Source organism: Ailuropoda melanoleuca, chromosome 17, assembly GCF_002007445.2.
Source record: "Ailuropoda melanoleuca isolate Jingjing chromosome 17, ASM200744v2, whole genome shotgun sequence".
Taxonomy (NCBI): domain Eukaryota; kingdom Metazoa; phylum Chordata; class Mammalia; order Carnivora; family Ursidae; genus Ailuropoda; species Ailuropoda melanoleuca.
Window position 1 is genome coordinate 17,111,289 of NC_048234.1, and position 27,931 is coordinate 17,139,219.

A 27,931-nucleotide genomic window follows, 5' to 3' on the forward strand; every position below is an offset into this window, starting at 1 on the left:
TTTTGTTGTTTTCCTTTAAGCATACTGGGCTTTGCACCAGAGGTGATTAAGTACTTTGCAGAGCTGGTGGTCTTTGTGAGGCTTGTTTTTAAGCTTTGTTAGGGCAGGTTTAGAGAATGTGTTACTTGAAGACTAATGTAGCCCTCCTACAGCATAATCCTTCTGGGTATATACTTAATTCAGTGTGTCCTACAAAGCCTCTCTACTCAGAATGTGGAACTCTTCCAGTCTCTCTTTGTGGAAGTCTGGGAGTTATTCTTCTTACAGTAACCAGGTCACTCTCTGACTGGACAATGGAAGCACATCACAGTATTCAGCAACAAACTCAAGGTCACCCCTGTGCAAGTTTCTGGAACTATTCTTTGGTATGACTACTTCCTCTCTTATACTATTTCTCACATATTTAATCCATTTCAAATTCCCATGAGACAATCCCAGACAGCTTGGGTTCTACTTTCTTGTCCTGTAGTCTAGAAAATTCCTCTAGGAAGAAAGCTGTGGTGATTTTAGGGCCTCCTTGATTGACTGTTTTGTCTCAGGACCATGGATCTGTACTATCAGTACCCAGTTGTTTCATATATTTGCCCAATTTTCTAGTTATTTAAGGTAGAGGGTAAATCAGGTCTCTGTTACTCCAACATGGCTGGAAACAGAACAAAGATACACTTCTGAATTGGCCATAAGACTGAAGCTTTGAACTGGGCTAAACAGAGGGGAGTGTTTCTCTTATAAGTAACAAAAAGTGACTAAAAAGTTACTGAATCAATCCAGAACTCATTAATAGATGGAAAAGAAGATTTTAAAGAGTTCAACTGAAGGCAGTTAAATAAAGAAAAATAAAAGCATACCAAGTTTATATTCCATTTAGTTCATACTTTTCAACAAACTACTTAGTTCTCTAAACATATCTTTTGCAAAATGTTATCAAAATACATTAGAGTTATCAGAAACATCTTTAAAGGGTGGTTTGTGTATTTATTGCCTGCCAATCTCAAATTTACATTAGTTATATTCCTGTAAAATTTAGTGTAACCTGAGACAATCTGGGTTGAAGCTATTTTCCAACAGCAACATTTTAATGTAGCATTATATTCCTAAGCACAGAGATACTACTTGAGGATAGGAGGATCATTTATAAGAGGTAGCAAAGACGTGGGCCAGCTGCCACGGTCTCCCTTCTCCCCTCAAACACAGTTAATTAGACAGTATTATTTCCAGTGAACATAAACATGGCCTCTCATACTCTCACCATGGTAAGTCAGCACATGAGAGTAAAGTTAATGGCCACTTGTACCCTATTTCAAATACTAGCTAAACTTGAAGAGCAGCTGCAAGGCCCAGGCACTGTTCTCAACTATCTAACGTATGTTACCTCGTTTAATTCTCACAAAACAATGTAGCATTGGTACTTCCATTACCTTCAGCTAAAGATGAGAAAACTGAGTACACAATTAGTGGGCAAGCTAAGATTCAAATCTAGGTAGTCATTCTAGTTCCAGAGTCCAGAGTCCAAACTATGGACTGCCTATTTTGCCTATTTTGTAAAGAAGTTGTTTTTGCCAGGATGAGGGAATACAACTTTTGGAAACAGTGACAAAGTAAAAAGGCCCCAGTGAGAAATTTGTCTGGGGAAGGATAAATAGGAATCATCAAACCCACTTAAAAGGAACATAAGATATAAACAGCCATGGCAAAAGGTGTCAGCCTTGAATGCTGGAGGCCATTTGGTTGTGCTGATATTGCTGCACAATATGTCCATGTTTTGAAGTAATCCACATGTTCTTTCTAGTTAATTCTATGTAGGTTTATCTTCAGAATAGAAAACGAACAGCACCAGGACAGCAAACAGATCTTCCCTTTTGAGTCAACTTGAAAAGACCAAATGGAATACACTGTTGGAAAGGACCTTGTGGTCCATCCTTACGCCAGTACCATGGTTTACTACACAGGACATTATCTGTTTCATCAATGCACTTTACCAGATTCAAGGCTGAAATTCAAATCTATTAAAATATAAGTGAGCTTCATTGATTTATACTCTATCCACACAAGTGATAGTATAGAAGCACAAATATTTTCAGGGGGAAACTGTTAGGTTTAATAATGGGAAAAAGAGTTACTCATTCAATTTGTTATTGCTATTGTTGCCCAAAGTGATGACTCAGTATAAAAAGCGAAGAGCAAAGAGAAAGTTTTCATGTTACTTTATTTCCTAAGGTCATTATCACACTAATTCAGGCAATTATTAAAACTGTTAACTCTCTTTGGTAAAACTTCACTATAGGTCTGGATTAGTGAAACACTAGATTAGGAAATATTTTTAAATGTTTTATTTTCTCAAAATATGCATATGTAGAACAAATCTAACATGGAAGAATTTATGTGTTTCCACCCTTCCTGCCTATCCTGAGTCCCATTCTCTAGAAAAATATTTCTGACTGTTGTTTTTTGTTCCTCTAATAATTACCTCCACACTCCAAAATAATAAACACATTTAGGTCTCCAGATTTAATAAGCTTACATAATGCCTATAGGTTTTCCAAGATTTAAAAATCAGAATTTAGCTTATCAATCTGCAACTCTCTCTCAATTTTCAGCCCTTCTACTAATTGTGATTTTAAGTATATAGAGTATAATCAATTCCCTGTTCCACTAAAGTGGCACGCATCTCAATTCCTCACTGATACTGGAGTCATAACAGACTTTTTCAACTTCCACAACACACCTTGGGTCAGCCATACTTTTCCTTTAACAATGTCAGGACTGTTACCATTCACACCTTGAAGTAAACAGCAACCAAACCTTCTTTATCACAGTCTTGTTCTAAAAACAACAACTAGCATCTACAGTATGGCATATAAAGATTATTTAATGCCAAGTCATGAGGCATGCTAAAGTTACATTTAACTCTTTACAAATCCAATGTCATAATCTCCTGACCGCTCTAGTGGTCTACTTTTCCTCCTACATTTAGGCCACAACGGGAATTTTTCCTAAGGCTTCTAATTGTTTCTTTCAGGAAGGGTAGGGTTGAAGGGGGACAGACGTTATTCCCAAACTGTAAAACCCTGTGCTCCTGCTCCAGTTTGGAATGGCTGTTGTCTGGACCTGTTTTATAGCCAATATTCTCCCTGCATTTGCTTTGGCTGCCCAGTCAGGCTGGCTACTCTGTTTCCTGGGCCAAGTCTTTCTTCTTGGGTATTCTCCTGTTTTGCTGGTGTACACACTCAACTATATTCTTAAATAAGGATACTTGAGAAGCTAAATTTTCTTGTCCTTATACATCTCAATGTCTTTTTTCTGCTGTTATAACTGAATAATAGTTCACCAAATATGGAATTCTGAGTAAAAAAAAAAGTATGTTTACCTTTGGAGTTTGTTGGCAATACATATAGCGTCCAGTATTAATGATGAAAACTTTGATGCCAATTTGACATTTCTTCACACATGGAAAACTTGTTTTTCTTCCTCTCTGAAAATTTTTGCAATCTTATCTCCATCCTTAATGCACTGAAAGTTCACAAATACATACCCATGCATGACTTGTTTTCATTAATCATGCTGGGTATCAGTGGGTCCTTTTAATATAAAAGACACATCTCTTTCCTGCCTCTGGAAATTATCTTCCTTTGCTTTTTTCATAATTTCTTCTCCTCTTTTTCCTCTCCTAACTTCTATTAAGCCAAATACCAAACCTCACAGATCGATTTCTCATGCACCTATTTTTTTTTAAAGATTTTATTTATTTATGTGACAGAGAGACAGCCAGCGAGAGAGGGAACACAGCAGGGGAGAGGGAGATGAAGAAGCAGGCTCCCAGCCGAGGAGCCCGATGTGGGACTCGATCCCGGAATGCCGGGATCACGCCCTGAGCTGAAGGCAGACGCTTAACGACCGCGCTACCCAGGTGCCCCTCATGCACCTATTCTTGCATTCCCTGGTCTTGGTTTTCCATTTTGGAAGATTACTTTAATTTCTCATATTTTTATTTATATTTTCATTTCATCAATCCTCTTTAAAAATAAATCTAACAGCCCTTCTATGTAATATCATTGCTTCTGCATTAGCTGCCTTCCTTAAGGTCCATTTTTTTTCTTTCATGCTGTCAACTGTCATACACCCGCTGACCCACTGACCTGTCTGTTATTAAAGACGGACATACAGGAGAACGGGAGTTGCTCTCCTGTGTTCTTGTGTCAGCTGGTATTTTAGGAAGGCCTCTTCTCTGAGTGGAAATTCTGAGCTCTCTGTATGATCAAGTCAGGCAGGCTTTACTTGACGTAAACAGAAAAGAACCTAATTGTTGAGCAGTAGACCCCAAAAAATGAGGAGGGCTTTACTGTGGAACCAAAATCCACAACAGAAGTCCCAGTTTTCCAAAGTTAGTTTCATGTCTACAGAAGACTCAGTCTCTGCCCGCTTTGCCTGATGACACACACCAGGGCTGTCTCTGCTTCAAGCTTGTGCACACGCGCTGAGAGGGTGAGGCGTGGGGGACTGGTACCCACGACAATTTTATACCCAGCTCTTCAACTGTACCCTGTTTTGGGAATCCTCATCTCTAAGTTATAACCTCTGAAACAGCTGCTGGCTCTGAGCCCCTCCATGAGTCTCCTGGAGACAATAATGCCTTCCCCATCTCCAGAGGCCCCGTGGCAATACTCAGAGGCTAGAGCTGTCTCATCTCCTATATTCCAAACAAATTTGCTGATATCTCATTTGTGGATGAATCTCTCCCTTTGGTTTGCCATTTACTGGTGAATGGTTATACCTTTTTCTCCCCCTCCCCAACATTCTGTGGTTTCATTTTGATGAAGCTTTAAAATAGGCAGATACCAAATAACAGTGCTCAGTACATAGTTTATCCTCTTGACCAGAAGACTTAATGATTTTTAAGCTTATAGTGGAAAGTTACAATGACACACAAGAATAGAGAGAGCCTAATGAAATGTCATGTACTGATGACTAACTTTCACGAATATTTTAAGCAAATAAAATTTGGTAATTTGTGGCCTTGACAATAATAAACTCTACTGAGCAAAGTCCTCTGTGACCAGCCTATATGGGTAAGAATTACACGATATCTAGAAACCACTTTGTAAGAATGAGTGTGTTGGATAATTTGATTATGTAATCAGGTCAAGAGTTCCTCACAATGTCTATTACAAGGGCTTTCACAGAATAGCTGCCCAGAAGGGGACACAGGACACAGTCAATCCTCTTCTTTAACAAGAGCAGCCCATAGGAGCATATGCTCCTATGACTGGGGACACATGATGTCACAGGCTGGGGCAAACCCCTTCCTGTCCACCAGTTAACAGAATAGCCAGGACGCCTCCCCTCTTTTTAACATCTTGTTCATGGTAACTTAAAAGGTGAATGTAATTTAATACAAATATTGTTTAGGCTAGACTGCAAACTGTACACAAATTGTGAAACAAAATGTGATTTTGGAAAAGCCACGAGCATGTGGCAGACTGCTTACACAGCCTGTGTGCACGTGTTCTGTTTTAGGCGTGCTTTGGAGGGAAGCATGAGAAGCACAGCACTAGTTAGCAGCAAAGCTAAATTTTCCAGCATGGTAACGTGGGTCTCTTCACTGTCAGTCCAGAGAGCAGAAAAGGAAGTGTCAGCCGAACCCACCAATCCATCACTAAGACCCAGATTTAGCAATGCACACACCAGAAAGGTGTATGTCAGCTTGCAAATGTAAACTCCCTGGAAAAACTGGCATTTATGTGGTATTGTACAGTTTACAGTTTTTAAAAGGTGGCAAAGATAACAGGCTTTACAACAGCTTTGCAATGTAGATATTATCATCACTCTCATTTTACAAAGAAAGAAAAGCTCAGAGACCTAAGAAAGCAGCCATAATTAGTAACCTGCCACACAATTAGTAAATGACTTAACCCCAAACCTTCACAACGTAGGACTTAGCCTGTCTTTCCCCTTGACCATTTCACCTGCTCCCTTCACATGGTGTCTAGTTCTTGTTTGATGGCTCTAATAGCCAACTAGAATAATCCACGGTTTTCAGATGTGTGTTTTCAGCTGCCTACATTCTCCAATTCCTTTGGACCTCACCTACTTGCCCCCTATGGTCATCAGTCCTCCACATGTGGCAAGCAGACGAGAAGTTACTACTGGGAATGTCTGCCTTCCCTCCTTGGTGGTGACTACAACTACAGAGATCAGCACATTCAACTGCTAAGTCCCGTCCTTGCTGTCAGTGGTTCAAACAAGCCCATGTCCCACATCGGTGGCATTCAGTCACCTTCTCACTGGAAACCATCCCCCTTTTTCTCCTTTCCTTTCCCTACTCTGTGAATGCTGTCTTCTTCTCCGAAGGCTATCACCGCCTTTTCCACACAGTAGAAAATAAGACGCACAACAGTGTGGTTTGGCTGGTTCAGGCCCCTCCACCCAAATATCACACCCCTCCCGGGAAGCCTCACCCCCGGACTCACAGATGGGTCCCACTATCCCCCCGTTTCAGCTACACAGTCCTGGTCTGCAGACAGCAACTGCAGATGACTCTGAAGACGCCCTCCAGGAAGGTAAAATGAAGACCAGACTAAATGTCAATGGAGTCAACCTCCTCTCCACATTACCACTGAAAGTTGACTCACGCAGAACACGGGTTTCTTTTCTGTTATACCAGAAAGCAGAAAGTACTTCACCCCAAGTTTGAATCAGTTAGGCCTTAGCACTATCCCACAGGCCTCTTCATCCTATGGAACATTTCTGTAATGAGAACGTCCTCTGGGCTAGAGTAAAGTCCTTCCAGCATCACTCACTCCTGTGCTGGAACGGGTGTAGAGTGTAGTCTCTGCAAACTCGAAGGGTGTGCAGAGAGCGCGCGTGCACACACACACACACACACACACACACACACACACACACACACTGAGAAAACTGCAGGCTTCTATGTTTGTGCTAACATACCAGGTGCCACTGTGCCCCGGTCCTGTGGAAAGGCGGGATGCCTCTCCGGCACGTGCTCTGCTCAATCTCGCTCTCCTGAAAAAATCCACACACGCTTCATGGAGAGGAGTCTAACTATACCCAGAGAGTTACTGTGCATAATACAACGTCTAAGCATAGAGAAGGAAACAGAAGCATGGATTTAACAAACAAGAATGTGAAACAAGATGCTTTTCTGGCTACTCTTCCAGCAGGTTTATCTTAGAGGTAACAGGATTCAGACAATAAACTCTTCCTAAATGTCTGAGAAACCGTGCTTCTGAACTCCCTCATGAGAGACGGATTCGCTACAGAAACGTTTCTCTGCCCAGAAGGCCGCGTGCAGAAAGATGTGATAGAGTCACACAGCGAGCTAATACTAAAGCACGTAGCAACAGAGCTAAACGTAAATACTCAAATTTTCCGTTCCACTAGTTTGTAATGATTGAAAAAATATTCCATTAATTTTAGTAAAGCACAAATGCCTTTAATGACAAAAGTGTATTTTATTCTGTGAGTGAACTTTAAAACAGGACACTTCAGGTTCAGTCACTTTATGTCTAACCCTAAAACTGGCTTTTCACTTACAAGAGGGAACGTGAAGTACTTTCCTTCCTAATTTTTTAAAAATTACATTATACAGAAATTCAGTGGAAGCAGTATTTTATTCTGGCTGCCCCTTTACAGCACACACCATCCAATAACTAACTGGCTTTAAATTCCAGGGCACTGGGAAATGTTCCTAAAATTTTACATACAATTCAGCAAACAGGAAAACACTGCCAATGCCCCTTATGGTCTGCTATCCACAGCAGTACAAGCCATGTCTGTAACACCAACTACAAAGAGACACAACGTGACTGCCTGGCAGGGTCCCCAGGGCAGGTGGAAGGAGTCTGAGCCACACTGTATACGAGCCACCAGGACACTTCTATTAAAATCACAATTTCACTTTAGCCAGTTAAAGTCCTTGTGAACGTGATAAGCAACTAAAATTGACCCTGATTAGCACAAGGACAAGGGGGATTTCTGGAAGACTCTCAGAGAATCAAAGGGGGCTCTGATAGAGAACAGGCAGACACCAGGCACCCGCATCCAGCGATGACAAAGTCAGGGCGACGCTGCAGGAGCTCTGGGGGACCCTGCAGAGTCCTGTGGAAGAGCCCCGCCTGGGTGCTCAAGGTTCCTCCGGCGGGTGGGGGGCGGGGGCTTTGGCTCCCTCCCCAGTGCAAACATGCTCAGGGTTCTCCTCATGGAAACTGGGTATTTTCAGGAAGGGGAATGGACACTAGGCAGCCAAAAAGCAACAAGTGTCTACTACAAATGATCAACAGTCTAGCAATACTGAAATACTTCTCAGTCTGAGTAAACTGACACATTCAAGCAGATTCACACGGCCATGGCTCTCAAAGGACTCAAGCCAGATGCTCCCTGCAGGGCAGTAAAGGAACAAACACCTTCTGTTTGGGCTCTACCGAGAATTTTTGTTCAATTCAGACTGTGATCCATATGAGCAGAGCAGCAGTCTGTGACAGACTCTGGTGTGGCCTACCTGGCGCCAGACGTGGTCACTGTCACCCCGAAAATAAACTTCTACACGACCCAGATACAGCTGCAAACTGACAGTCGTCACTCTGATATACAGGCTTATCACCACGCTTTCCAAAGATCTACATTTTATGATGATTAAATATTATCATACAAAACTCAATCCTTCCAACTAAAAAGGATGAAAAAGAAAGTAAAAGTAAACATTCTAATATGATCAAACTACCTTATTAAAAATACTAATGTATAAATTAGAATTCATATATTTAGAAAAAGTTGAATAGAAATAGTTCAAAAAGAAGAGATATATAAATCTTTATTAGAAAGATGTTTCAAATATCTTTAAAACAGTACCATTTCTAAGTTCCCTACCTCCAAATACTCAGTATTAAAAAATTTGGAAACACCACTTACACAGAAGATACTTAGGATTTAACTGTAAGGACTTTCATTTGCTGGAAATGATGCAAAAAGTGCATCTGAACTAACAGCAGCATCCATCCAAACCCTATCATAAAATACTTTACAACAAATTACACAGAAAAGAGCGTGCTCCCACGTGGTGGCTGCGGTATGTGCGTTTGTTCAGAGCCGTGAGAGCGCGCAGCTGGTGCTAACCTTCCCGACGTTTCAATCAAAGCCTGACAGCTCCCGGCTCTATTTCACACAGGGTAATTATAGCAAACGGCAGTTAGGCTTAATGTTCTGCTATTCCTTTTCTTTCTGGAATGTAATCAACAAGATATTAAGATTGCATCTGCTTAGCTTTCCTTTAATCTTCACACCGACAAAAATAAATATTCAATCACCAGGCACTGAGTGAACAGTGCAGGTGAGGAGAGAAGGCCTGATGGCCGGGAGGATCTTCCCCGACCACCATTCCAACAATCGAGGTCTTTGCCGCTTTCTGAAAATGACATCTATTCGTCCATTCACAACGAAACACAAAATCTTCACTAGGCTTCTCATTCTCTACAGTTCCTAGACTTTCTGACATAGATCGCCCAGAGTATGTGGTTCAGTGTGAGACGCTTTTGTGTGCTCAGTGAGGAGAGCCCAGAGCAGCAGCTCCCCGGAGGCTCGGCTCTTCCAAAATCTGGTGCTGCTACACACATGCTTTGTGTGTGGCGGGACAACCGAAGCGGACTGGAAGGCAGCGAGCATATGGTCCACACTGAACAAACCACGTGCTTCCATTCTTGAAGTATTCGAATGGTAACTCACACCCTCATGTAAAATGTACAGGCGCACCTGTTTTGCATCTCCTCACACCTGTACTTGCCCAAGTGAATTTAGGCTGCTCTTTATTTTTTTTATTTTTTTTTTAAAGATTTTATTTATTTATTTGACAGAGATAGAGACAGCCAGCGAGAGAGTGAATGCAAGCAGGGGGAGCGGGAGAGGAAGAAGCAGGCTCACAATGGAGGAGCCTGATGTGGGGCTCGATCCCATAACACCAGGATCACGCCCTGAGCCGAAGGCAGACGCTTAACCGCTGTGCCACCCAGGCGCCCCTAGGCTGCTCTTTAATCTGCTGCCTCTACACATCCCCGTCACTGTCCCGCAGCTCATCTGTCCCAGCACATCTCCAGAACCTCAGGATCCGGAAGCTGTGAGCGCTCTGGGCAACCGTGCTCCTTCCTGGGCCTCCAGACTGTCCCCACTCTGTCGTGAGGCCATCAGGACATCCCAGCCGTCCTCCCGGATCATCCCTCACCGCCAGATCCGAGGGCCTTCCACTCAGCACTGCATTCATCCTGTCATCACATTTACCACCATCAAACGTGACACCGTATTTTACCGATTTGTCAATCTGCCTCCTCAGATGTAGACACCACGAAGGCAGGGGTTTGGTCTCTTGTTTACTGCTGTATTTTTCCAGTCACCACAAGGGCCTGATTCACAATAAGGACTCAGTAAAATAATTGAAAAACAGATGAATACATCTCACAGACTTATAAACCGAAAAGAATGCTTTATGGGAAAATCAGGTCAGTTATCCTAGGCAATAGAAAATGCTCTAAAGAAAAAGCGGAACAAAACTCTACGTTTATAACAACTACGCCTGAACATTGACTATGCTTCATTGATGTGGAGGTTGATGGACAGAATAAATAGTCAGTTGTATTAGGCTCTGTGGCTGTGGCAATGGAAATCAACTCTGGCTGATTTACACACAAAAAAAGAAATTTACTAAAAGGTTTCTTTCTGGCTGACTCCAAGAGTTACTAGGAATGCTGAAGAACTATGTTGAAAAAACAGGTAAGAACCAAGGCTCACCCTAAATGAAGGTGACAGGCCCCCACACCAGAGAGGCCACATCTCATTAAGAACCCTGCTGCCTAGGACGTGGACAAAGCCCCCAGCGGTGGAAGGAACCCTCTATCCACTGTCCCTACTTCTGGGTTCAAGTTTCAACACAAAATCCTCAGCAGAAATCTCAGTTAGCAGCCATACAATCAGACCTATACAACAGGGACCCCCAGACTTGGAAGAAGGGGCTCAGATGCTGGGAAAGTCAAAAAACTACAAAAAGGGTTCACCAGGACAGAGGTGTAAAACACACTTCCCTTAGTATAAATAGCAAAGAGAAAGCTCTTCCCTGGAATGCATATATCCCCTAACAACTGCATTACAAAGGACTCTACTATACTTGACTAGTAATGTATTAGTGAAATGGCTGTTCATTAGCACTGTGAGAACAGTTGAAAAATAATATGCTGAACTTCCCATATTTGAACGGCAATGTAGATTTCTGCAATCTCAACTGGCATTAGGAATGTTACACAGGGGCCCCTGGGTGGCTCAGTGGGTTGAGTGTCCATCAGACTCTTGATTTCAGCTCAGGTCATGATCTCAGGGTTCTGAGATTGAGCTCTGTCTTCGTGTGGAGCCTGCTTGAGATTCTCTCTCTCTCCCTCTCTAAAAGTATGGAAGGGAGGGAGGGAACACTCATTTAAGGTTGTACAAAATAAAGGTACCATTGAAATATTTTAAATCCTCTTTTAACTCAACAGAAATGTTTTTCAAGGCATCAGAAATAACATGAATATGTGTACATTCATGAAGCAAATGAGCAAAAAATAATTACGCAGTGACCCAAATAACAAGGGCTGGGAGGGGTGGCTGCTCCAGTTACAGAACAATCACTGACTCATGAAAATTCAGTTGTCTGCATTTAACAGAGCCTGGGCTCTTTGACGAATGCTCTTTTTGCAGCTTTAATCTTGTGCAGCCACAAAATACAAATAACTCCTGAATCTAAATCACTTTCTTTTCTCTCTTCTCAGAAGTATGAACAGACTGGCCAGCTACGCTTGAGTTTAAGAGAGAGGATCTGTTCCTTTCTTCTTCAGCCTCCTTAGGCTCAAATGATGTGCACACAAAGCCCTCTCCAGGTCCGCCATTGGCAGAGCAGGGAAACAGTTTTTACAAGTTCCCTGGAATCTCAAGAATGTGTCCCCGCGGGTACTGAAATATGCCTAGTTAAAAACAAACTATACCAAGGAAAGCAACAGAAACAGAATACAAATGTGCTAAAACTAATCCAAAGAACACGTAAACATAATTTCTAGGTATGCTTCCCAAAACTCCTAGGAAACAGAACATTCAAAAAAAAAACCAAACAAACAAAAAAAAAAACCAAACAAAAAACAACTGGCTTCATTCAAGGAACACTTACTCAACACCTATCATTTAACAAACCCTGGACTGGATGCTGCCATGAGCCAAACGCACAGACCAGTTCCTTTGCTGGCCGCACACAGAGTGCGGAGGACACGTGGAGGACAAAAATTACACCAGCAGAGATGCCATGCAGTAAATGAACTAAATAAGCCAGAATGACGTGGCTCTAGTGCCCTGGTGGCCTATGGAAGCAAACCAAACTCTGAGCCAGTCAATGCCTCAAGATTACAGAATCAAAACACTAAGGGCAGCCAGTCCCAAACAGCCCCCTAGGTTTCAGCTATAGCCAATAAACAATTTCCTAACTTTGTTTCTGGCTTTTTCTCTACAAAAGTCCCCAGGCTCCTGTTGGTGCTCTGTCCTACCCACTTGCTGCTTGGCGCTACCTGATGCAAAATGATTTTTGCTCAAATAAACTCTTAAAGTCTTTAATATGCCTCAGTTTATCTCTTAACAAATTACAACCTGGAAGACGACAGAACATTATAAAGTTTTTATATCAATATCTAATGATGTGATCTTAATATGTTTAAATTAAAAAAACATCCAAATCCTTTCAGATTTTACAATACTTATTTTCCACTGAATTCTCAATAGCTGTGAAACTTATGAATAAAAAATTAACAAAAATTTTATAATTGCAACACCGAATGTATGAAAACTAAGGGAGAAGGAGTAAATATTAGACTGGCAACTCAATATAATTCATGTTTCTGAAAAATAAGGAACATAATTTATATTAAATAAATCTCTACATAAGATGGAAGTGGACTTCGGTGATGCAGAGAAAAACCGGTCAACAAACACACACCCGCAACTGAAGCACAGAAGATACCGTTGCCAAGCTGTGATTCCCCAGCTTGGAAGAACAGTTCCATGAAGCCAGGCCGTTCGCCCATCCTAGCAGAAGGTGCTTCCTGAGCTACTTCCCAGACGTGCCCGCCTCGGGGGACTGAGCACAAACGGGAACCTCTCAGCACCCAGAAGACAGCGACAATGGAGTAGGCAAGGAAAGGCCAGGGGTCACCGAGAAAAAAGAACATTTATGAAGACAAACACGCTATGCAATCCCTGCCGAGGACGAGTATGCCGCTACACGTAATGGTGCCTATGATCTATCAGAACCATTAGAAAAAAAAAAATTCTGCTTTTGGTTTTGTTGGTTTTCTCTATTTTTCTGTTTACAATTTCACTGATTTTTTTTTTTTAAGTAAACTCTACCCCCAACGTGGGGCTTGAACCCATGATCCCACGATCAAGTCTCATGCTCCACCAACTGAGCCAACCAGGTGCCCCCAGAATGCTCTCAAAGTGGCACCACTTATTCCTTCCATTGTCACAATGCCAGCATCAAACACTCATGACTGTCATCACGGTTTACAGATTAGGAGACAGAAGTACGGGGCAGCAAGTCACTCTCCCAAGGCCACAGAGCAAGGATTCAGCCCACTCCAGGGCCACACTCGGCGAGGTTAGGGGTTTTGCAATAGATCGTATTTTCTCCATTTCTTTCTGAAACCCTGAGTTAACACACGGCTGATTTCAAAGGAGCTCCTTTCCGCTATCAGGTATTTTAGTACCTACAGCTCATTGGGTTTAGAGGAGTGCTATGGTTATTCCCTATTTTTTCAAGTACTTGATTCTGGCTGTGAATGAACAGGGAACTTCCCCAATCATGTTTAAAGTCGGCCACAGTAAGATGGAATTCAAATATATATATACCTTAGATGATACTCTCAACCACCTGAGCCAGTAGAGCCTATCGTGGCATCAGGCAAAAGTTTGCTTAATAAATAGCTCCTTGGTTTTCATAAGATATCAACTATTCCAACAGGCAAACCTCCAAGCTGAACAGAAACCCCATGATGTAACATCCAACAGAGTAACTGACGATGACCATTTCCAGACGCTTCTGCCTCTGAAATGCTCATGACCAAGTGTAATTATTAACAGGTCAAAGAATAAATTAATTCCAGGGCATTGGAAATTATGTTCATGATGTGAAAAGTGGCCTTGCTGACATTGCATCACTATTTCTAGACAGCGCACTTGAACATCAAATAAATCTCACATCATGGAGATGTGCCAAAAGCTAGTGACCTAGTTTCATTAGGGTGGGAAAGGAATAGCAATCTGTCCTTTGAGACTAGCACTAAAATAGCTTCCTAAAGCGTAGCTTCATGCTTCTAAAAAGTTTTAAATAATTTTTCCATGCAAGAGCAAAAATAATATCCAGAGTCAGTATCAAATCTGAATTTCCTCCATGTAACCTCATAATGTAATCTCTATTTTCGAATTTTGGAAAAAGTGAAGGATGAGTAGAATTAAATAAGAAAGTATTTTCAACATCTAACAATTGCCACACCACCAGACCAAGATTATTTTTGAGAAACTCCACAAAGATAATTAGCTAACTTTGACAATTTCAAAGAAAAATGCCAGTACGAAACAAACTTTTTTTTTTTTTTAAGTATATGACATGTACATAAAAATACCATGAGCTACTGAACCCACAGACAGCACCACAGAAACAAAGCCTGGCACCACACACACTGGCAGGAGCCAAGAAAGGCAAGAACCCAGCTGAAGACCCCAGGACTCCAAACATTTACTACGAGGTCTTCTTCCTGAAATAAAGAATGTGAAACATGGGATAAAATTACCTCTAAGAACTCATTTTATAACATCTACAAACTGTATAATGTCTACATGACACACACTTATAAGAAAGCAACTTAAAGGTAGAAAATAAAAGGCTGGGTAAGACATATCAGGAGAGTGATGCTCAAATGAATTAAGGGTTCAGAACCATCACAGATGGGTAAGAGAGAATTCAAGGTAAAGACACTTCATGGGAAAACAGGGGCACATCATACTGACGGAGTGGTATAAACCATAATGAAGACATGTACGATCTCTCTAGGCCCCCAAAACACACAGAACTGAAATATACTCAAGAAAATCTGCTAGAGGGGTGCCTGGGTGGCTTAGTCAGTTAAGAATCTGCCTTTAGCTCAGGTCATGATCCCAGGGTGCTGGGACTGAACCCTGCATGGGGCTCCCTTCTCAGCAAGGAGTCTGCTTCTCCCTTTCCCTGTCCCTGTCTCTGCCATTCCCCCCCTCTCCCAGTTCTGCAGGCTCTCTCTGTCTCTGTCAAATAAACAAATATTTTTTTAAAATCTGCTAGAAAAACAAGACACTGACAGAAATATAATAGTAGTGGATACTTTAACATACATCTTTCCAATTTCACAGATCAAATATACAAAAACTAAAATATATATGTAATTAATAAAAGTCTATAAAACTATGTCTATACTTTACAAACAATAAGAAATACTTTATTTTCAAAGGCCCAGAAATATACTTACAAAAAGTGGCCAATGCAATTATTACACAAAATCAAACTGCAATCACTTCCTAAAAGTAATGCTACAGAAAGCATTATCTAAACATGTTAAAATAAAATTAGAAATTATTCACAGAAAACACTAAAAATAACTTGGAAACTAAAAAAACAAAAAAACCAAAATCATTCTTCTAAGCAATTCTTCAGTTCAAATTAAATAATATAAACGCAAATCTAGAAAATAATAAAACTGCTATATGAAAGACAATGGTAAACAGCTCAAATTAGCTTAAAAATATAGCCTAATTCTTTCATGGCTCAGAATGTAGATGAACTAATTAAATTTCTGAATTGTTAAATTTCAAAAGAGCTATGAGAGGCACCTGAGTGGCTCACTGGGTTAAGCCTCCAACACTTGGTTTTGGCTCAGGTCATGATCTCAGCGTCCTGAGATCAAGTCCTTGCATCTGGCTCCACGCTCAGTGGGGAGTCTGCCTGGGATTATCTCTCTCCCTCTTCCTTTGCCCTTCCCCCCCCAACCCGCGGGAGCACGCACGTACTCTCTCTCTCTCAAATAAATAAATAAACATCTTAAAAAAAAAAAAAAAGGAGCAATGAAAGCACTGGGGCAAAGAAAAGTTAGAATTAATGATCATAAAGGCAAGAAATCATAAATTAGAAAACAGAAAAACAGTAAAGAAAACAGAAACAATAAATCTAAAAGCTGGTTCTGTGAAATACCAAATCAGGAGAAAACGAAAGGAAATAAAAACACAAATTAGGGGCGCCTGGGTGGCACAGCGGTTAAGCGTCTGCCTTCGGCTCAGGGCGTGATCCCAGCGTTATGGGATCGAGCCCCACATCAGGCTCCTCTGCTATGAGCCTGCTTCTTCCTCTCCCACTCCCCCTGCTTGTGTTCCCTCTCTCGCTGGCTGTCTCTCTGTCAAATAAATAAATAAAATCTTTAAAAAACACAAATTAAAGAATGACGAGAAATACGCAAATGACAGAAAATTAAAACAATTATAAGAAAACATAATGTAAAAGTCTATGTTCATACATATGAAAATCTGGGTAACTATATTTCTCGAGTAATGTCATTTATTAAAAGGGAATTTTAAAATGTCAAAATATATCAGGATACACAAGTAAAATTAGTACAAAATTTCAAAGACATGTTAATGCCACTATTTCAAGTATTCCAGAAACAAGACAAATAATAAAGCTTCTAAATAATTTTTAAGATGCTAATATTGAACTGCTACCAAAATCTCACAAGACAACATGTGAATCGAAACTCCAAACTAACCTCATCTATAAAAACAGATACAAAAAAATACCATTCCCATATAGGCATCTAGAATCCAGAGGTTTCATTAAGAATGAAAGAATAACATACCATTGTCAGACCAGTTCATTCCAAGAAAGCTAGAATCTTTCACCAATAGGAAGTCTACCTAAATATTTCAAGTACCAAAAAAATTCAACATTATTCATATGTCATAATATTTCTTCCATAAGATTATGGACATATAATCTCAAAGTAAAGACTAGGAGAATGCTTTATGGTGAAAAACCGAAGTTTTTCTCCTAGCGTTATAAAGAAGACAAGCAGGAATATCTAAAATTTACCATTAAATCAAAAACAGCAAGTCTCAGAAGAGAATGTATAGTATGATCACATTTTTAGAGAAAACAAACCTATGTACGCTTGTATTCATACACTGGTAGACGCAGTTTAGAATCTGAGATGATAGGCTTCAAACCATTATGGGGACGATTATTGACTGAAACAAAATCAAGCATAAAAAACTGCTTTTAAGAAATTCAATCAATAAAAGATTAAATCTGAAATTCCCCAAAACCGTCCCCCATTTTTATTTTGTATTTATAATTAGACATTTTTAGTGTTTATGTTCTCCTTTAAAAAAGTAACAGCAATATTAACATTTGTATTCAAATGTTCTAGAAGGTAAATTTTCAAGTAATACCACCACTTTTTTATTAGCTGAGATTACAAAAGCTCTTACAGAAGACTTCCCCAAGGTGATAGGGCTCCAGGGGCAGAGTGCTCCTCCTTTCCCCACTGGAAGAGTCATGGTGGAGAAAGCAGGTGATCTCCTAATGGTGAGATTATCAGGAAAAAAACAACAGAAAGTAGAAGATAAGGGGAAGGAAGTGTAGGAAGAGAACAGAACCGGCTGCTGCTAACTGGCTACACAACAGGGTCACACAAAAGGTTGCCATGACTGGTGGTTCACAGGGGTCCAAATATATATTCACAAAGTGCCACCTTAAAATGAAAAAACAAACAAAATGGAAAGGTGGGACACCTGACTTTGTAAAATCACACTCTGGCTTAGCAGTGTCATCTGTAGGCATCTAGTAAAAAGCCAATTTTACAAAGAAAAGAAATGTGAATATTAACCAGATGCTCTTCAGTTCCACCACCATCAGGACACACGGCACTCACCTGAGTAACCACCTTAACAATGGCTTTGCCATTACTGAATCTGTTTCAAAGGAAACGTAGACTCTTGAAACACTCATGCCAAATACCTTTTAAGATTGGTGCTCTTAAGATTTCAACATTGTAGAAAACAGACCTTGGAAGTAGTCTGGTGAGATCTCAGTAAATGGAAAAAATATGGTCAATCTGGATACACATATTATGAGAACTTTTCTGATTAAACAATCAGTCATTTAAAAAAAATAATGCAACAGGATTCCAGGTCAAGGTAGTGAAATACAAGGACCCTGAACTGAGCTCCTCCTATGGACACATCAAATCTACGCCTAAACATAGAACAATTTCCTGTGAAAGACACGCAGAAGCTAGCTGAGCAATTCCTACACATTGGGTGAATGAGAAACAGTAGGAGAGGCTGAGAGACAAACCTGCCATAACCCCCATCCCAGCAGGGCAGCACACAACCGGGAGTGAACTCACAACTCCAAGATTCTCCCTGAGAAACAAAGGGTTTGAACTTCACATTGGGCACCCACATTTTAAGCCCTGCACCTGATAGATGAAAATGCAAACTGTCTAGTTTTGAAAGTCATCAGGATTCATGCCAGAAGACCCACAAGGGCTAGTGAACTGAGACACAGACTTCACCTGACCCAGCACAGAAGAAGACCACTGAAAGCACCCAGTCTTCCTGCGAAAGAGGCCTATTGTGTCTATTTTGAAGCTTCATCCTGAGGGGCAGGCGTCTAATACAATACACATCTAGGGGCCTACTGAAATAGTCCTCCAAGACTACAAAGGCTGGCGGGCACCATCCATGTGCTCTCCCCCTGCCTCGCTGCAGGTCACCAGTGCCTTCCAGAAATGAGCCTATGCACGGGTATGGCATCCTGATTGTTGTGGCTGCCACCCCTCAATCACCCGGCTCTGGTGGCAAGTCTGCCAAGTCTTGTCCATGACGTGGAACCCGTGACACACAATGGCAAGTTATGTCGTGGGTTCCACACAACTCTGACAGCGGAGAGGCAGACGCTGCAAAGGCCCAGGACACTGGTGACAGCGCCCACCCGCTTATCTTCACAGCTGTGGCCCAAGGGACCACACATCAGGGAGCCCACTACAATCCCCACTAGAGACAGAGAAACCAGCAGGCGCCACCTGCGAGCGCTCTATCTGCCCTGCCTCAGGGCGCTGACGAAGAACCTTCCGCACATCTGGCACCCGAGCTTTTGTGGCTGCCATCCAGACAGCCTGGATCTGGTGGCCAGCTGGGCCGTGTGAACAGGTACAGGAGGACAGCAGCAAACGAAGACATGGATCTTAACCTGCTATTGTGTCAGGGGTCAGAGCACACAGGCAGCAGACAGAAACACCCACGCCCCGGTCGTCCCCCGGGGTCTGATGGCAGACGTTAAAAGCCACTGCCTCACGGTGTGGCTCGCAGTCAGCCTGAACCCAGATGCTGACCAAGATCCTGCCCTCTGGGGCACTGACAGGTCTGCCCACCCCCTCCATGACTGGGAGTCACTAAGAATGAAGCAAGCTGCTAGGACAAAAACAAAATGTTGAGAGACAACTAAGAGGTGGGGCAGAGGTGAATGACAAGGTTTATTTCCAAGACGGGGAGAGGCGGCTGTTCCACCTAACGCATAAAAAGCCAATACAAACTCAAGGAAAATGAAGAACCACAGGATATATTCCAAACAAAAAACCAAGACGACACCTCACAAAAAGGCCTTAATGAAACGATATCAAAATGAGGACCATAAAAAAGGCTCACTGAAGACAGGAGAAGAATCTACGAACAAAGTGGCAATTTCAACAAAGAGAAAATACAAGAAGGTAGCAAACAGAAGTCACAGCCTCGAAAAATAGGACAGCTGAACTGTAAAACACAACACGGGGTTCAAGACAGACTAGATGAAGCAGAAGGAAGAAACAGCTCAAAGACCAGTGGGACTCTTACAAGCGAAGCGAAAATTAAAAAAAAAAAAAAAAAAAAAAGGAGGGGGAGGATAAAAAAGAATGAAGACAGTTTAATCAGACACCATGAAGAAAGCCAGCACCCACATTATAGAGGCTCCAGGAGGAGAAACGAGAAAGGGTAGAACACTTTTTGAGGAAATAATGGCTGAAAATGTCCCTAACCTGGGGGATTAAGGACATGAGGTTCCAGGAAGTCCAGAGAGTTCCACACAAGAAAAACCCTAAGAAACCCACATCAAGACATATAATTAAAATGCCAAAAGTTAAAGGTAAGGAGAGACTCTGAAAAGCAGTAAGACAAATACAACTTGTTATAAACAAGGAGACTTCCCCAAGACTATGAACAGATTTTTCAGCAGAAACTCCAGGCTAGGAAGAAGGAGCACAGGATGGTCAAAGTGCTCAAAGAATGATTTGTCCAGCCGAGCACAGCAGGCAAACTGTCCTTCAGAACTGGAGAGAGTTTCCTAAAATCACCACTAGACTCGACTTCCAGAAAAATACTAAAGAAATGGCTTTAAGTTGAAATGAAAGACTGCTAATTAGTAACAGGAAAACATATGAAAGTATAAATCTCCTGGCAAAAGTAAATAGAGTAAAGTCCAGAGTAACTTAATGCTGTGAAGGTGGTGGGTTAATCACTTACATAGCTAATGTGAAGGCAACAAGGAAAAAAGTAGTCAAAATGACTGTTACTATAATTTGTTAATGCAGCACAAAAGGATGTAAATAAAATGCGGCATCAAAAACACTAAACGTGGAAGGGGGAATAAAAATGTACAATGCATGTGAACTTCACTCGACGTTTATAAATTAAGGTCTGTGATGTAAGCTTCATGTAACCACATGTACAAACCTACAGTAGATACACCAAAGAGAAAGAGCAAGGGAGCCCAGCTCACCACACAGAAAGCCATCAAACCACAAAGGAAAGGAAAAAAAGGAATTACAAAATAGCAAGAAAACAATTAGCAAAATGGCAGTAAATACATACTTGTCAAAAATTACTCTAAATGTAATACAACCTGATGTTCCGTCAAATGACACAGAACAGCTGAATGGATTAAAACAAAACAAAATAAATGCTGCCTAAGAAAAACGCACTTCAGATCAAAGGACACAGGCAGACTGAACATGAAGAGGTGGGAAAAGGTCTTTCACACAAATGGAAACCAAAAGATGGGATAGCTACACTTGTATCAGATGAAATAAACTTTAGGACAAAGATTGTAATGAAAAGCAAAGAGAGGGGCATCTGGTTGGCTCAGTCAGTTAAGCGTCTGCCTTTGGCTCTGGTCGTGATCCCAGGGTTATGGGATCGAGCCCCACATTAGGTTCCCTGCTCAGTGAGGAGTCTGCTTGTCCCTCTCCCTCTGCTCCTCCCCTGCTCACTCTCTCTGTCTCTCTCTCAAACAAAAATCTTAAAAAAAAAAAAAACAAAGAAGGTTGCTATATGATGATAGTATTCAATCCAACAAGAGAACAGCACATTTATAGATATTCCTGTAGAGGAGCACCTAAATATATAAAGCAAACATTAACAAACTTAAAGGGAAAAACAGACACCAGTACAACAGTAGTGGGGACTTTAACACCCAATTACATCAATGGATAGACAACGAAGATAAAAAATCAATAACAAAACACTATCTTAAATGACACATTAGATTAGACAGACTTACTAGTTGTTTACAGAACATTCCATCCTAAAGCAAGAACTTTCTTCTCAAGTGCATATGAAATATTCTCCAAGATAAATCATATGTTAGGCCACAAAAAAAAGGTCATTAAGCTGAAGAACACTGAAATCAGATCAAGCATCTTTCCAACCACAACGCTATGAAGTCAGCAATCAAAGAAAACTGGAAGATTCGTAAGTATGCAGAGCTTAAACAACACACTCTTGAACAGCTAATGGATCAAAGAAGAACGCAAAAAGAAATAAAAAGGTACCTTGAGACACAGAGTGGGGTGAGATGGTGAAGCAGGAGGAGTCTGAGCTCACCTCCTGCCAGGGACACACCAAGATAACAACTACACATAAAGCAGCTTGCTCTTCTGCATATTAGCAGAGCAGATCATTCACAACTAAATACATTAAAAAAAAAAGAAAAAGAAGCCACATCCAGAAGGGTAGGAAGGACACAGACAGAGCTGGGAACCAAACCTCCAGCATGATGACCCACAAGCAGGAGGGATGTCACAGGCATGGAGATCATCGCTAAGGAGCGAGGGGATCAAGCCCCACCCTGGGCACCCCCGGCCCTGTGAACTTGCATCAAGAAGAGTCCCAATAATGTTTGGCTCTAATAATTAGCAGGGCTTAACTCCAGGAAAGCCTGATGAGCCTGATGACTACAGGAACCAACACTGCTCTCAAAGGGCCACTGCACTTCACCGTTTGGGCTCAGACCCAACACATAAGCAGCAGTTTGAAAATGGCCTGGGCTCTATATGAAGGAGATTCACTGACTAATTTTAGGGCATGTGCCACAGGGGCAGTAAGGTATAAATGCTCTGTCAGGAACAGAAGAGTTGGTGGTGCCATGCTTTTATGCCCTCCTTCGGTCTACCTCACCAGATGCTTGTGGGAGCCACTTCTGACACTTTCAGTCTACTTTCCTAGCACCCCTTGCCCTACCTGGGCATTCCCCTGAGAACACACCTGCACCAGACAGGCACCCCAAAACAGCTGCACCTCATCACCACACATGGTAGGCAACCTTGGACAGGACCACCATCCACCCAGAGTAATTAGTAACCTGCCACAAGGGTGGGAAGGGGTGGCGTAGCAGCCTGGCTAGGAACAGTACCCCAAAGCCACTCCTGCACTGGGAAGTGAGGTCAGTGCTCCCCCAGCATGCCCACACCAGTTGTTACTAGGCCCTGTCAGCCAACTGTGCCAAAAGCTAGCCCCACCTACCAGCAAGCCCACCATAGCTAGTCAGGCAAACCAATTGGGGGGACCTACCCTTCTCACCAGCGTGCCCACAGTGGTCAAGGCCAATCACTGCAACAAGCTGGGCGGAGAGCATGCCCTGCCCGGCAGCGTGCTGACAGCACACACAGCCTGACTTCTCAACCAGCCCCTCCAGGGGTCAGCCCTACTCACCAGCATGCCACGGCAGTCACTGCCCAGTCACAAGAGGGCACATGCAGCTCCATGAGGACAGATCCACAGAGAACCTGGATCTGTGACCAAGAGGGATTGTGCTACTCAGGGGCGCCTGGGTGGCACAACGGTTAAGCGTCTGCCTTCGGCTCAGGGCATGATCCTGGCGTTATGGGATCGAGCCCCACATCAGGCTCCTCTGCTATGAGCCTGCTTCTTCCTCTCCCACTCCCCCTGCTTGTGTTCCCTCTCTCACTGGCTGTCTCTATCTCTGTCGAATAAATAAATAAAATCTTTAAAAAAAAAAAAAAAAAAGAGGGATTGTGCTACTCAGACCCAAAGAAAGCTTCGCTATGCAAGGCCATTACATTGAAGAACAAAAGACCTAGCTGACCTACCTGATGCACACAAGAAAACACAGAGACCCAAATACAGTAAGACAGAGGAATATGATCCAGATGAAAGAACAAGACGATACTTCAGAAAAAGAACTAAGCAAAATGGAAATAATAAATCTACCTGATAAAGAATTCAAAGTAGTGGACTTAAAGATGTTCATGGGATTTGAGAGAAAAGTCGATGAACTAAGTACTTCCAAAAAGATATAGAAAATGTAAAGAAAAAAACAACCAAAGCTAAAGAATACAGTAACTAAAATGAAAAATACACTAGAGGGAATAAACAGCAGAGCAGATGATGTAGAACAAATCAGCTATGTGGAAGACAGGTTAGTGGAAAGCAAGTAAACTGAATGATAAAAAGAAAAAAGAATTTTGAAAATGAGGATTGGTTAAGGGACCTATGAGACAGAAATCAAACACACTAAATTCACATTCTAAGGGTCCCAGATAGAAAAGAGAGAAAGAAGCAGAACATTTATTTGAAGAAATAGTAGCTGAAAACTTCCCAAATCTGAGGAAAGAGAGATCCATGTCCAGGAAACACAAAGAGCCCCAAACAAGATGAACCCTGGTAGATCCACACCGAGACATGTGATAATTAAAATCACAAAAATTAAAGACAGAGAATCTTAAAAGCAGCAAGAGAAAAGCAAAGAGTTATGTACAAGGAAAAACCCAGAAGGCTATAAGCTGATTTTTTAGCAGAACCATTGCAAGTCATAAGGGAGTGACATGACATATATTCAAATTGTAGAAAGAAAAAAACCCGACAACCAAAATATGCTCTATCTGGCAAGGTTCTTCAGAATTGAAGAAGAGTTAAAGAGCTTCCCACACAAACATCAGTTAAAGGAGTTTATCACCACTAAACTGGTCTTACCAGTAATATTAAAGGGACTTCTTTAAGAAGGTGGGGAGGAGGGGGTGGGGAGGCCATAACTAGAAGTCAGAAAATAATGATAGGAAAAAATTTCATTGACAAAAGCAAAGCAAACACATAGTAAAGGTAGTAAATCAATCCCTTATATGGATAGTATGAATGTTAAATGACAAAAAGGGTAAAATTAATTACAGCTACAAAAACTAAGGGATAAAAAAGAATTACAGTATTACTTCATATACTAAGTGTTAGGTAGGAATAAAAATGTAGTGCTTTTGGAATGCATTCAAACATAAGTGAACATCAATTTAATATAAACTGCTATTATGCATGTAAGATGTCATGTATGAACCTCAGGGTAACCACAGAAATCAAAGGGGAAATCAAGAAATATCTGAGGAAAAATGAAAATGAAAGCATGACAGTTCAAAATCTTTGGGACACAGAAAAAGCAGTTCTAAGAGGGAATATTTATAGCAATATGGGCCTACTCATAAAACAAAAAAGAAAATTTCAAATCAACAATCTAACATTACACCTAAAGGAAATGGAAAAAGAAGAACAAAGTCTAAGGTTAACAGAAAGAAGGAAAAAATAGAAATCTGAGTGGAAAAAAATTAATTAAGAACTAAAATAAAAAATAGAAAATGTGAATGAAACCAATAGCTGGTTCTTTGAAAACGCAAACAAAATTGATAAACCACTAGTTGGACTAACCAAGAAAAAAAGAAAGGATTCAAATAAAGAAAATCAGAAATGAAATAAGAGTTAAAACCAACACCACAAAATACAAAGAATTATAAGAGACTACTATGTAAAACTATGTCAACAAATCAAGGAACTTAGAAAAAAATGGGTAAGTACTTAGAAATACATTCTTCCAAGATTGAATCAGAAAGAAATAGAAAATCTGAAGAGACCAAGTACTAATGAAAGTGAATGAAATTGAATCAATACAAAAAAAAAAAAAAAAAAAATCCATGACCAGATGGCTTTACAGATGAACTATACCAAACCTGTAAAGAGATAATACTCCTTTCAGTGAAACACTGGAATTTTTCCTCCATGTTCATCAATGAGACAGGAACATCAACTCTTGCTATATAGTACTGGAAGTCCTAACCAGAGCGATTAAGCAAGACAAATAAAATGCATCCAATTCTAAAAAAAAAAAAAGAGTGAAACTCCCACTATTTGCAAATGATATACTGCATATAAAATATCCTAAGTAATCCACCATAGAAATGTTAGAATAAATGAATTCAGCGAAAGTGCAGGATATAAAATCAATATAAAAAATCAGCTGCTTTTCCATACAATAATAATAAACTATCAGAAAGAGGAATAAAGAAAACAATCCCATTCATAATTGCATCAAAAAGAATAAAACACCTAGGAATAAATTTAACCAAAGAGATGAAAGACCTGTACATTTAGAAAGTATATGACATTGGTAAAAGAGACTGAAGACTGAACAAAGAGAAAGATATTCCCTGCTCATGGACTGAAAGAAGTAATCTTATTAAGATATCCATACTACCCAAAGCAATCTAAAGATTTAATACAATCCCTATCAAAATTCCAAAGGCATTTTTCACAGAAGTAGTACAAAGACTCCTAAAATTTGATGACACCACTAAAGACCACCAAATAGTCCAACAAATGCTGAGAGAGAAGAACAAAGCTGGAGGCATGATGCTTCCTGTTTTCAAATTTTTTACAAAGCTTCAGTAATCAAGACAGTATGGTTTGAGCATAAAAAACAGAGATATATACCAGTGGAACAGAACAGAAAGCCCAGAAATAAACCCATGCATATATGGTCAATCAATGTGACAAAGGAGCCACGAATATACAATGGGAAAGGGAAGTCTTTTCAATAAATGGTGCTGGGAAAGCTGAACAGTCGTATGCAAAAGAATGAAACCATACCAGTTTCTTATACCACACACAAATCAAGTCAAAATGGATTAAAGACTTTTAATACCTATAAACATAAATTTTCTCAAGGAAAAACTCAGGCAGTAAGCTCTTTCACACTGATCTCGGGGATGACTTTTTGGATTTAACACTAAAAGCAAAGGCAACAAAAGCAAAACTAAACAGTGGAACTATATCAAACTAAATCTCCTGCATGACAAAGGAAACCATCAACAAAATGAAAAGCTACCTACAGAATAGAAGAAAAATTTTGAAAATCATATATCTGATAAGGAACTGATATCCAAAAATATATATGGAATTCCTACAACTCCACACTGAAAAAACAAACGGATTACAAAACAGGCACAGAATCTGAATAGACATTTTTCCAAGGGAGACATACAGACAGCCAATAGGTCACAAAAAGGTGCTCAACATCACTAAACATGAGGGGAGTGCAAATGAAAACCAAAATGAAGAATCACCTCACCCCTGTTAGAATGGCTATTACCAAAAAGACTATATACTACAACGGAATATTATTTAACTATAAAAAGAAGGAAAACCTGCCACTTGCCACAATATGAATGAACCTTGAGAGCATTATGCTAAATAAGTAAAATATGTCAGACAAAGACAAATAGATGTTCTCATTTATATGCAGAAACTTAAAAAAAAGGAAAAAACCCTACAAAATCATAAATAAGAAAACAGACTGGCAGTTGTGAGAGGTGCGGGCCGGGTGCAATGGTAATAAAGATAGTCGAAAGGTCCAAACTTCCAATTATAAAATAAACCCTGAGGATGTAATGAACATCACAGTGACTACACTTAATAATACTGTACTGCACATTCAAAAGTTGCTAAAAGTAAATCATTAAAGTTCCCATCAAAAGAAACAACGTTTTATAACTGTGTGAGATAACGAATGCTAACCGAATTTATTGTGATGACCATCCTGCAACATACACATGTAGAGAATCATTATATCATACACCTGAAACTAACACAATGTTACACGTCAACTCTATCTCAATAGAAAAATAAATAATAAACAATACAATTAATGGATGCATGAACACGTATTCATTTAAGAAATGGAGAGCTCTAGGGGCGCCTGGGTGGCACAGTGGTTAAGCGTCTGCCTTCGGCTCAGGGCGTGATCCTGGCGTTATGGNTTAAATAAATAATAAACAATACAATTAATGGATGCATGAACACGTATTCATTTAAGAAATGAGAGCTCTGGAGCGCCTGGGTGGCACAGCAGTTGAAGCGTCTGCCTTCACGCTCAGGGCGTGATCCCAGCGTTCTGGGATCGAGCCCCACATCAGACTCCTCTGCTGTGAGCCTGCTTCTTCCTCTCCCACTCCCCCTGCTTGTGTTCCCTCTCTCGCTGGCTGTCTCTATCTCTATCAAATAAATAAATAAAATCTTTAAAAAAAAAAAAAAAGAAATCAGAGCTCTTCCTCTTCCAGCCACGATAAGGTAGCAAAGACTGGATTTACCGTCTGCCTGACAACAGCCAAAACTCAGTTTTCATGACACTGGACACAAGGCAACATGGGACAGTGATGAAAGGAAAAACAAGCAAGCTGAGCCCTTCTGCACA

The 27,931-nt window shown here is 40.8% G+C and overlaps 1 protein-coding gene across 26 annotated transcripts in view; it reads right to left on the bottom strand.

Annotated features, from left to right (window-relative positions):
• AUH (AU RNA binding methylglutaconyl-CoA hydratase) overlaps window positions 1-27,931 on the bottom strand; it is a 397,505-nt gene that overhangs the window by 281,672 nt on the left and 87,902 nt on the right. The window contains exon 8 of one of the 26 annotated variants that reach the window (XM_034646776.1): window positions 8,864-9,234. The exons of 22 other annotated variants lie outside the window; for them this stretch is intronic. In XM_034646776.1, the coding sequence (XP_034502667.1) occupies window positions 9,209-9,234 (26 nt within the window). In that variant the 3' untranslated portion in view covers window positions 8,864-9,208. Of the gene's footprint in view, window positions 1-8,863; window positions 9,235-16,612; window positions 17,335-17,627; window positions 17,669-25,480; window positions 25,558-27,931 lie in introns of those variants that run through there. 3 more of the 26 variants (XM_034646774.1, XM_034646777.1, XM_034646775.1) reach the window with 3 other exon arrangements.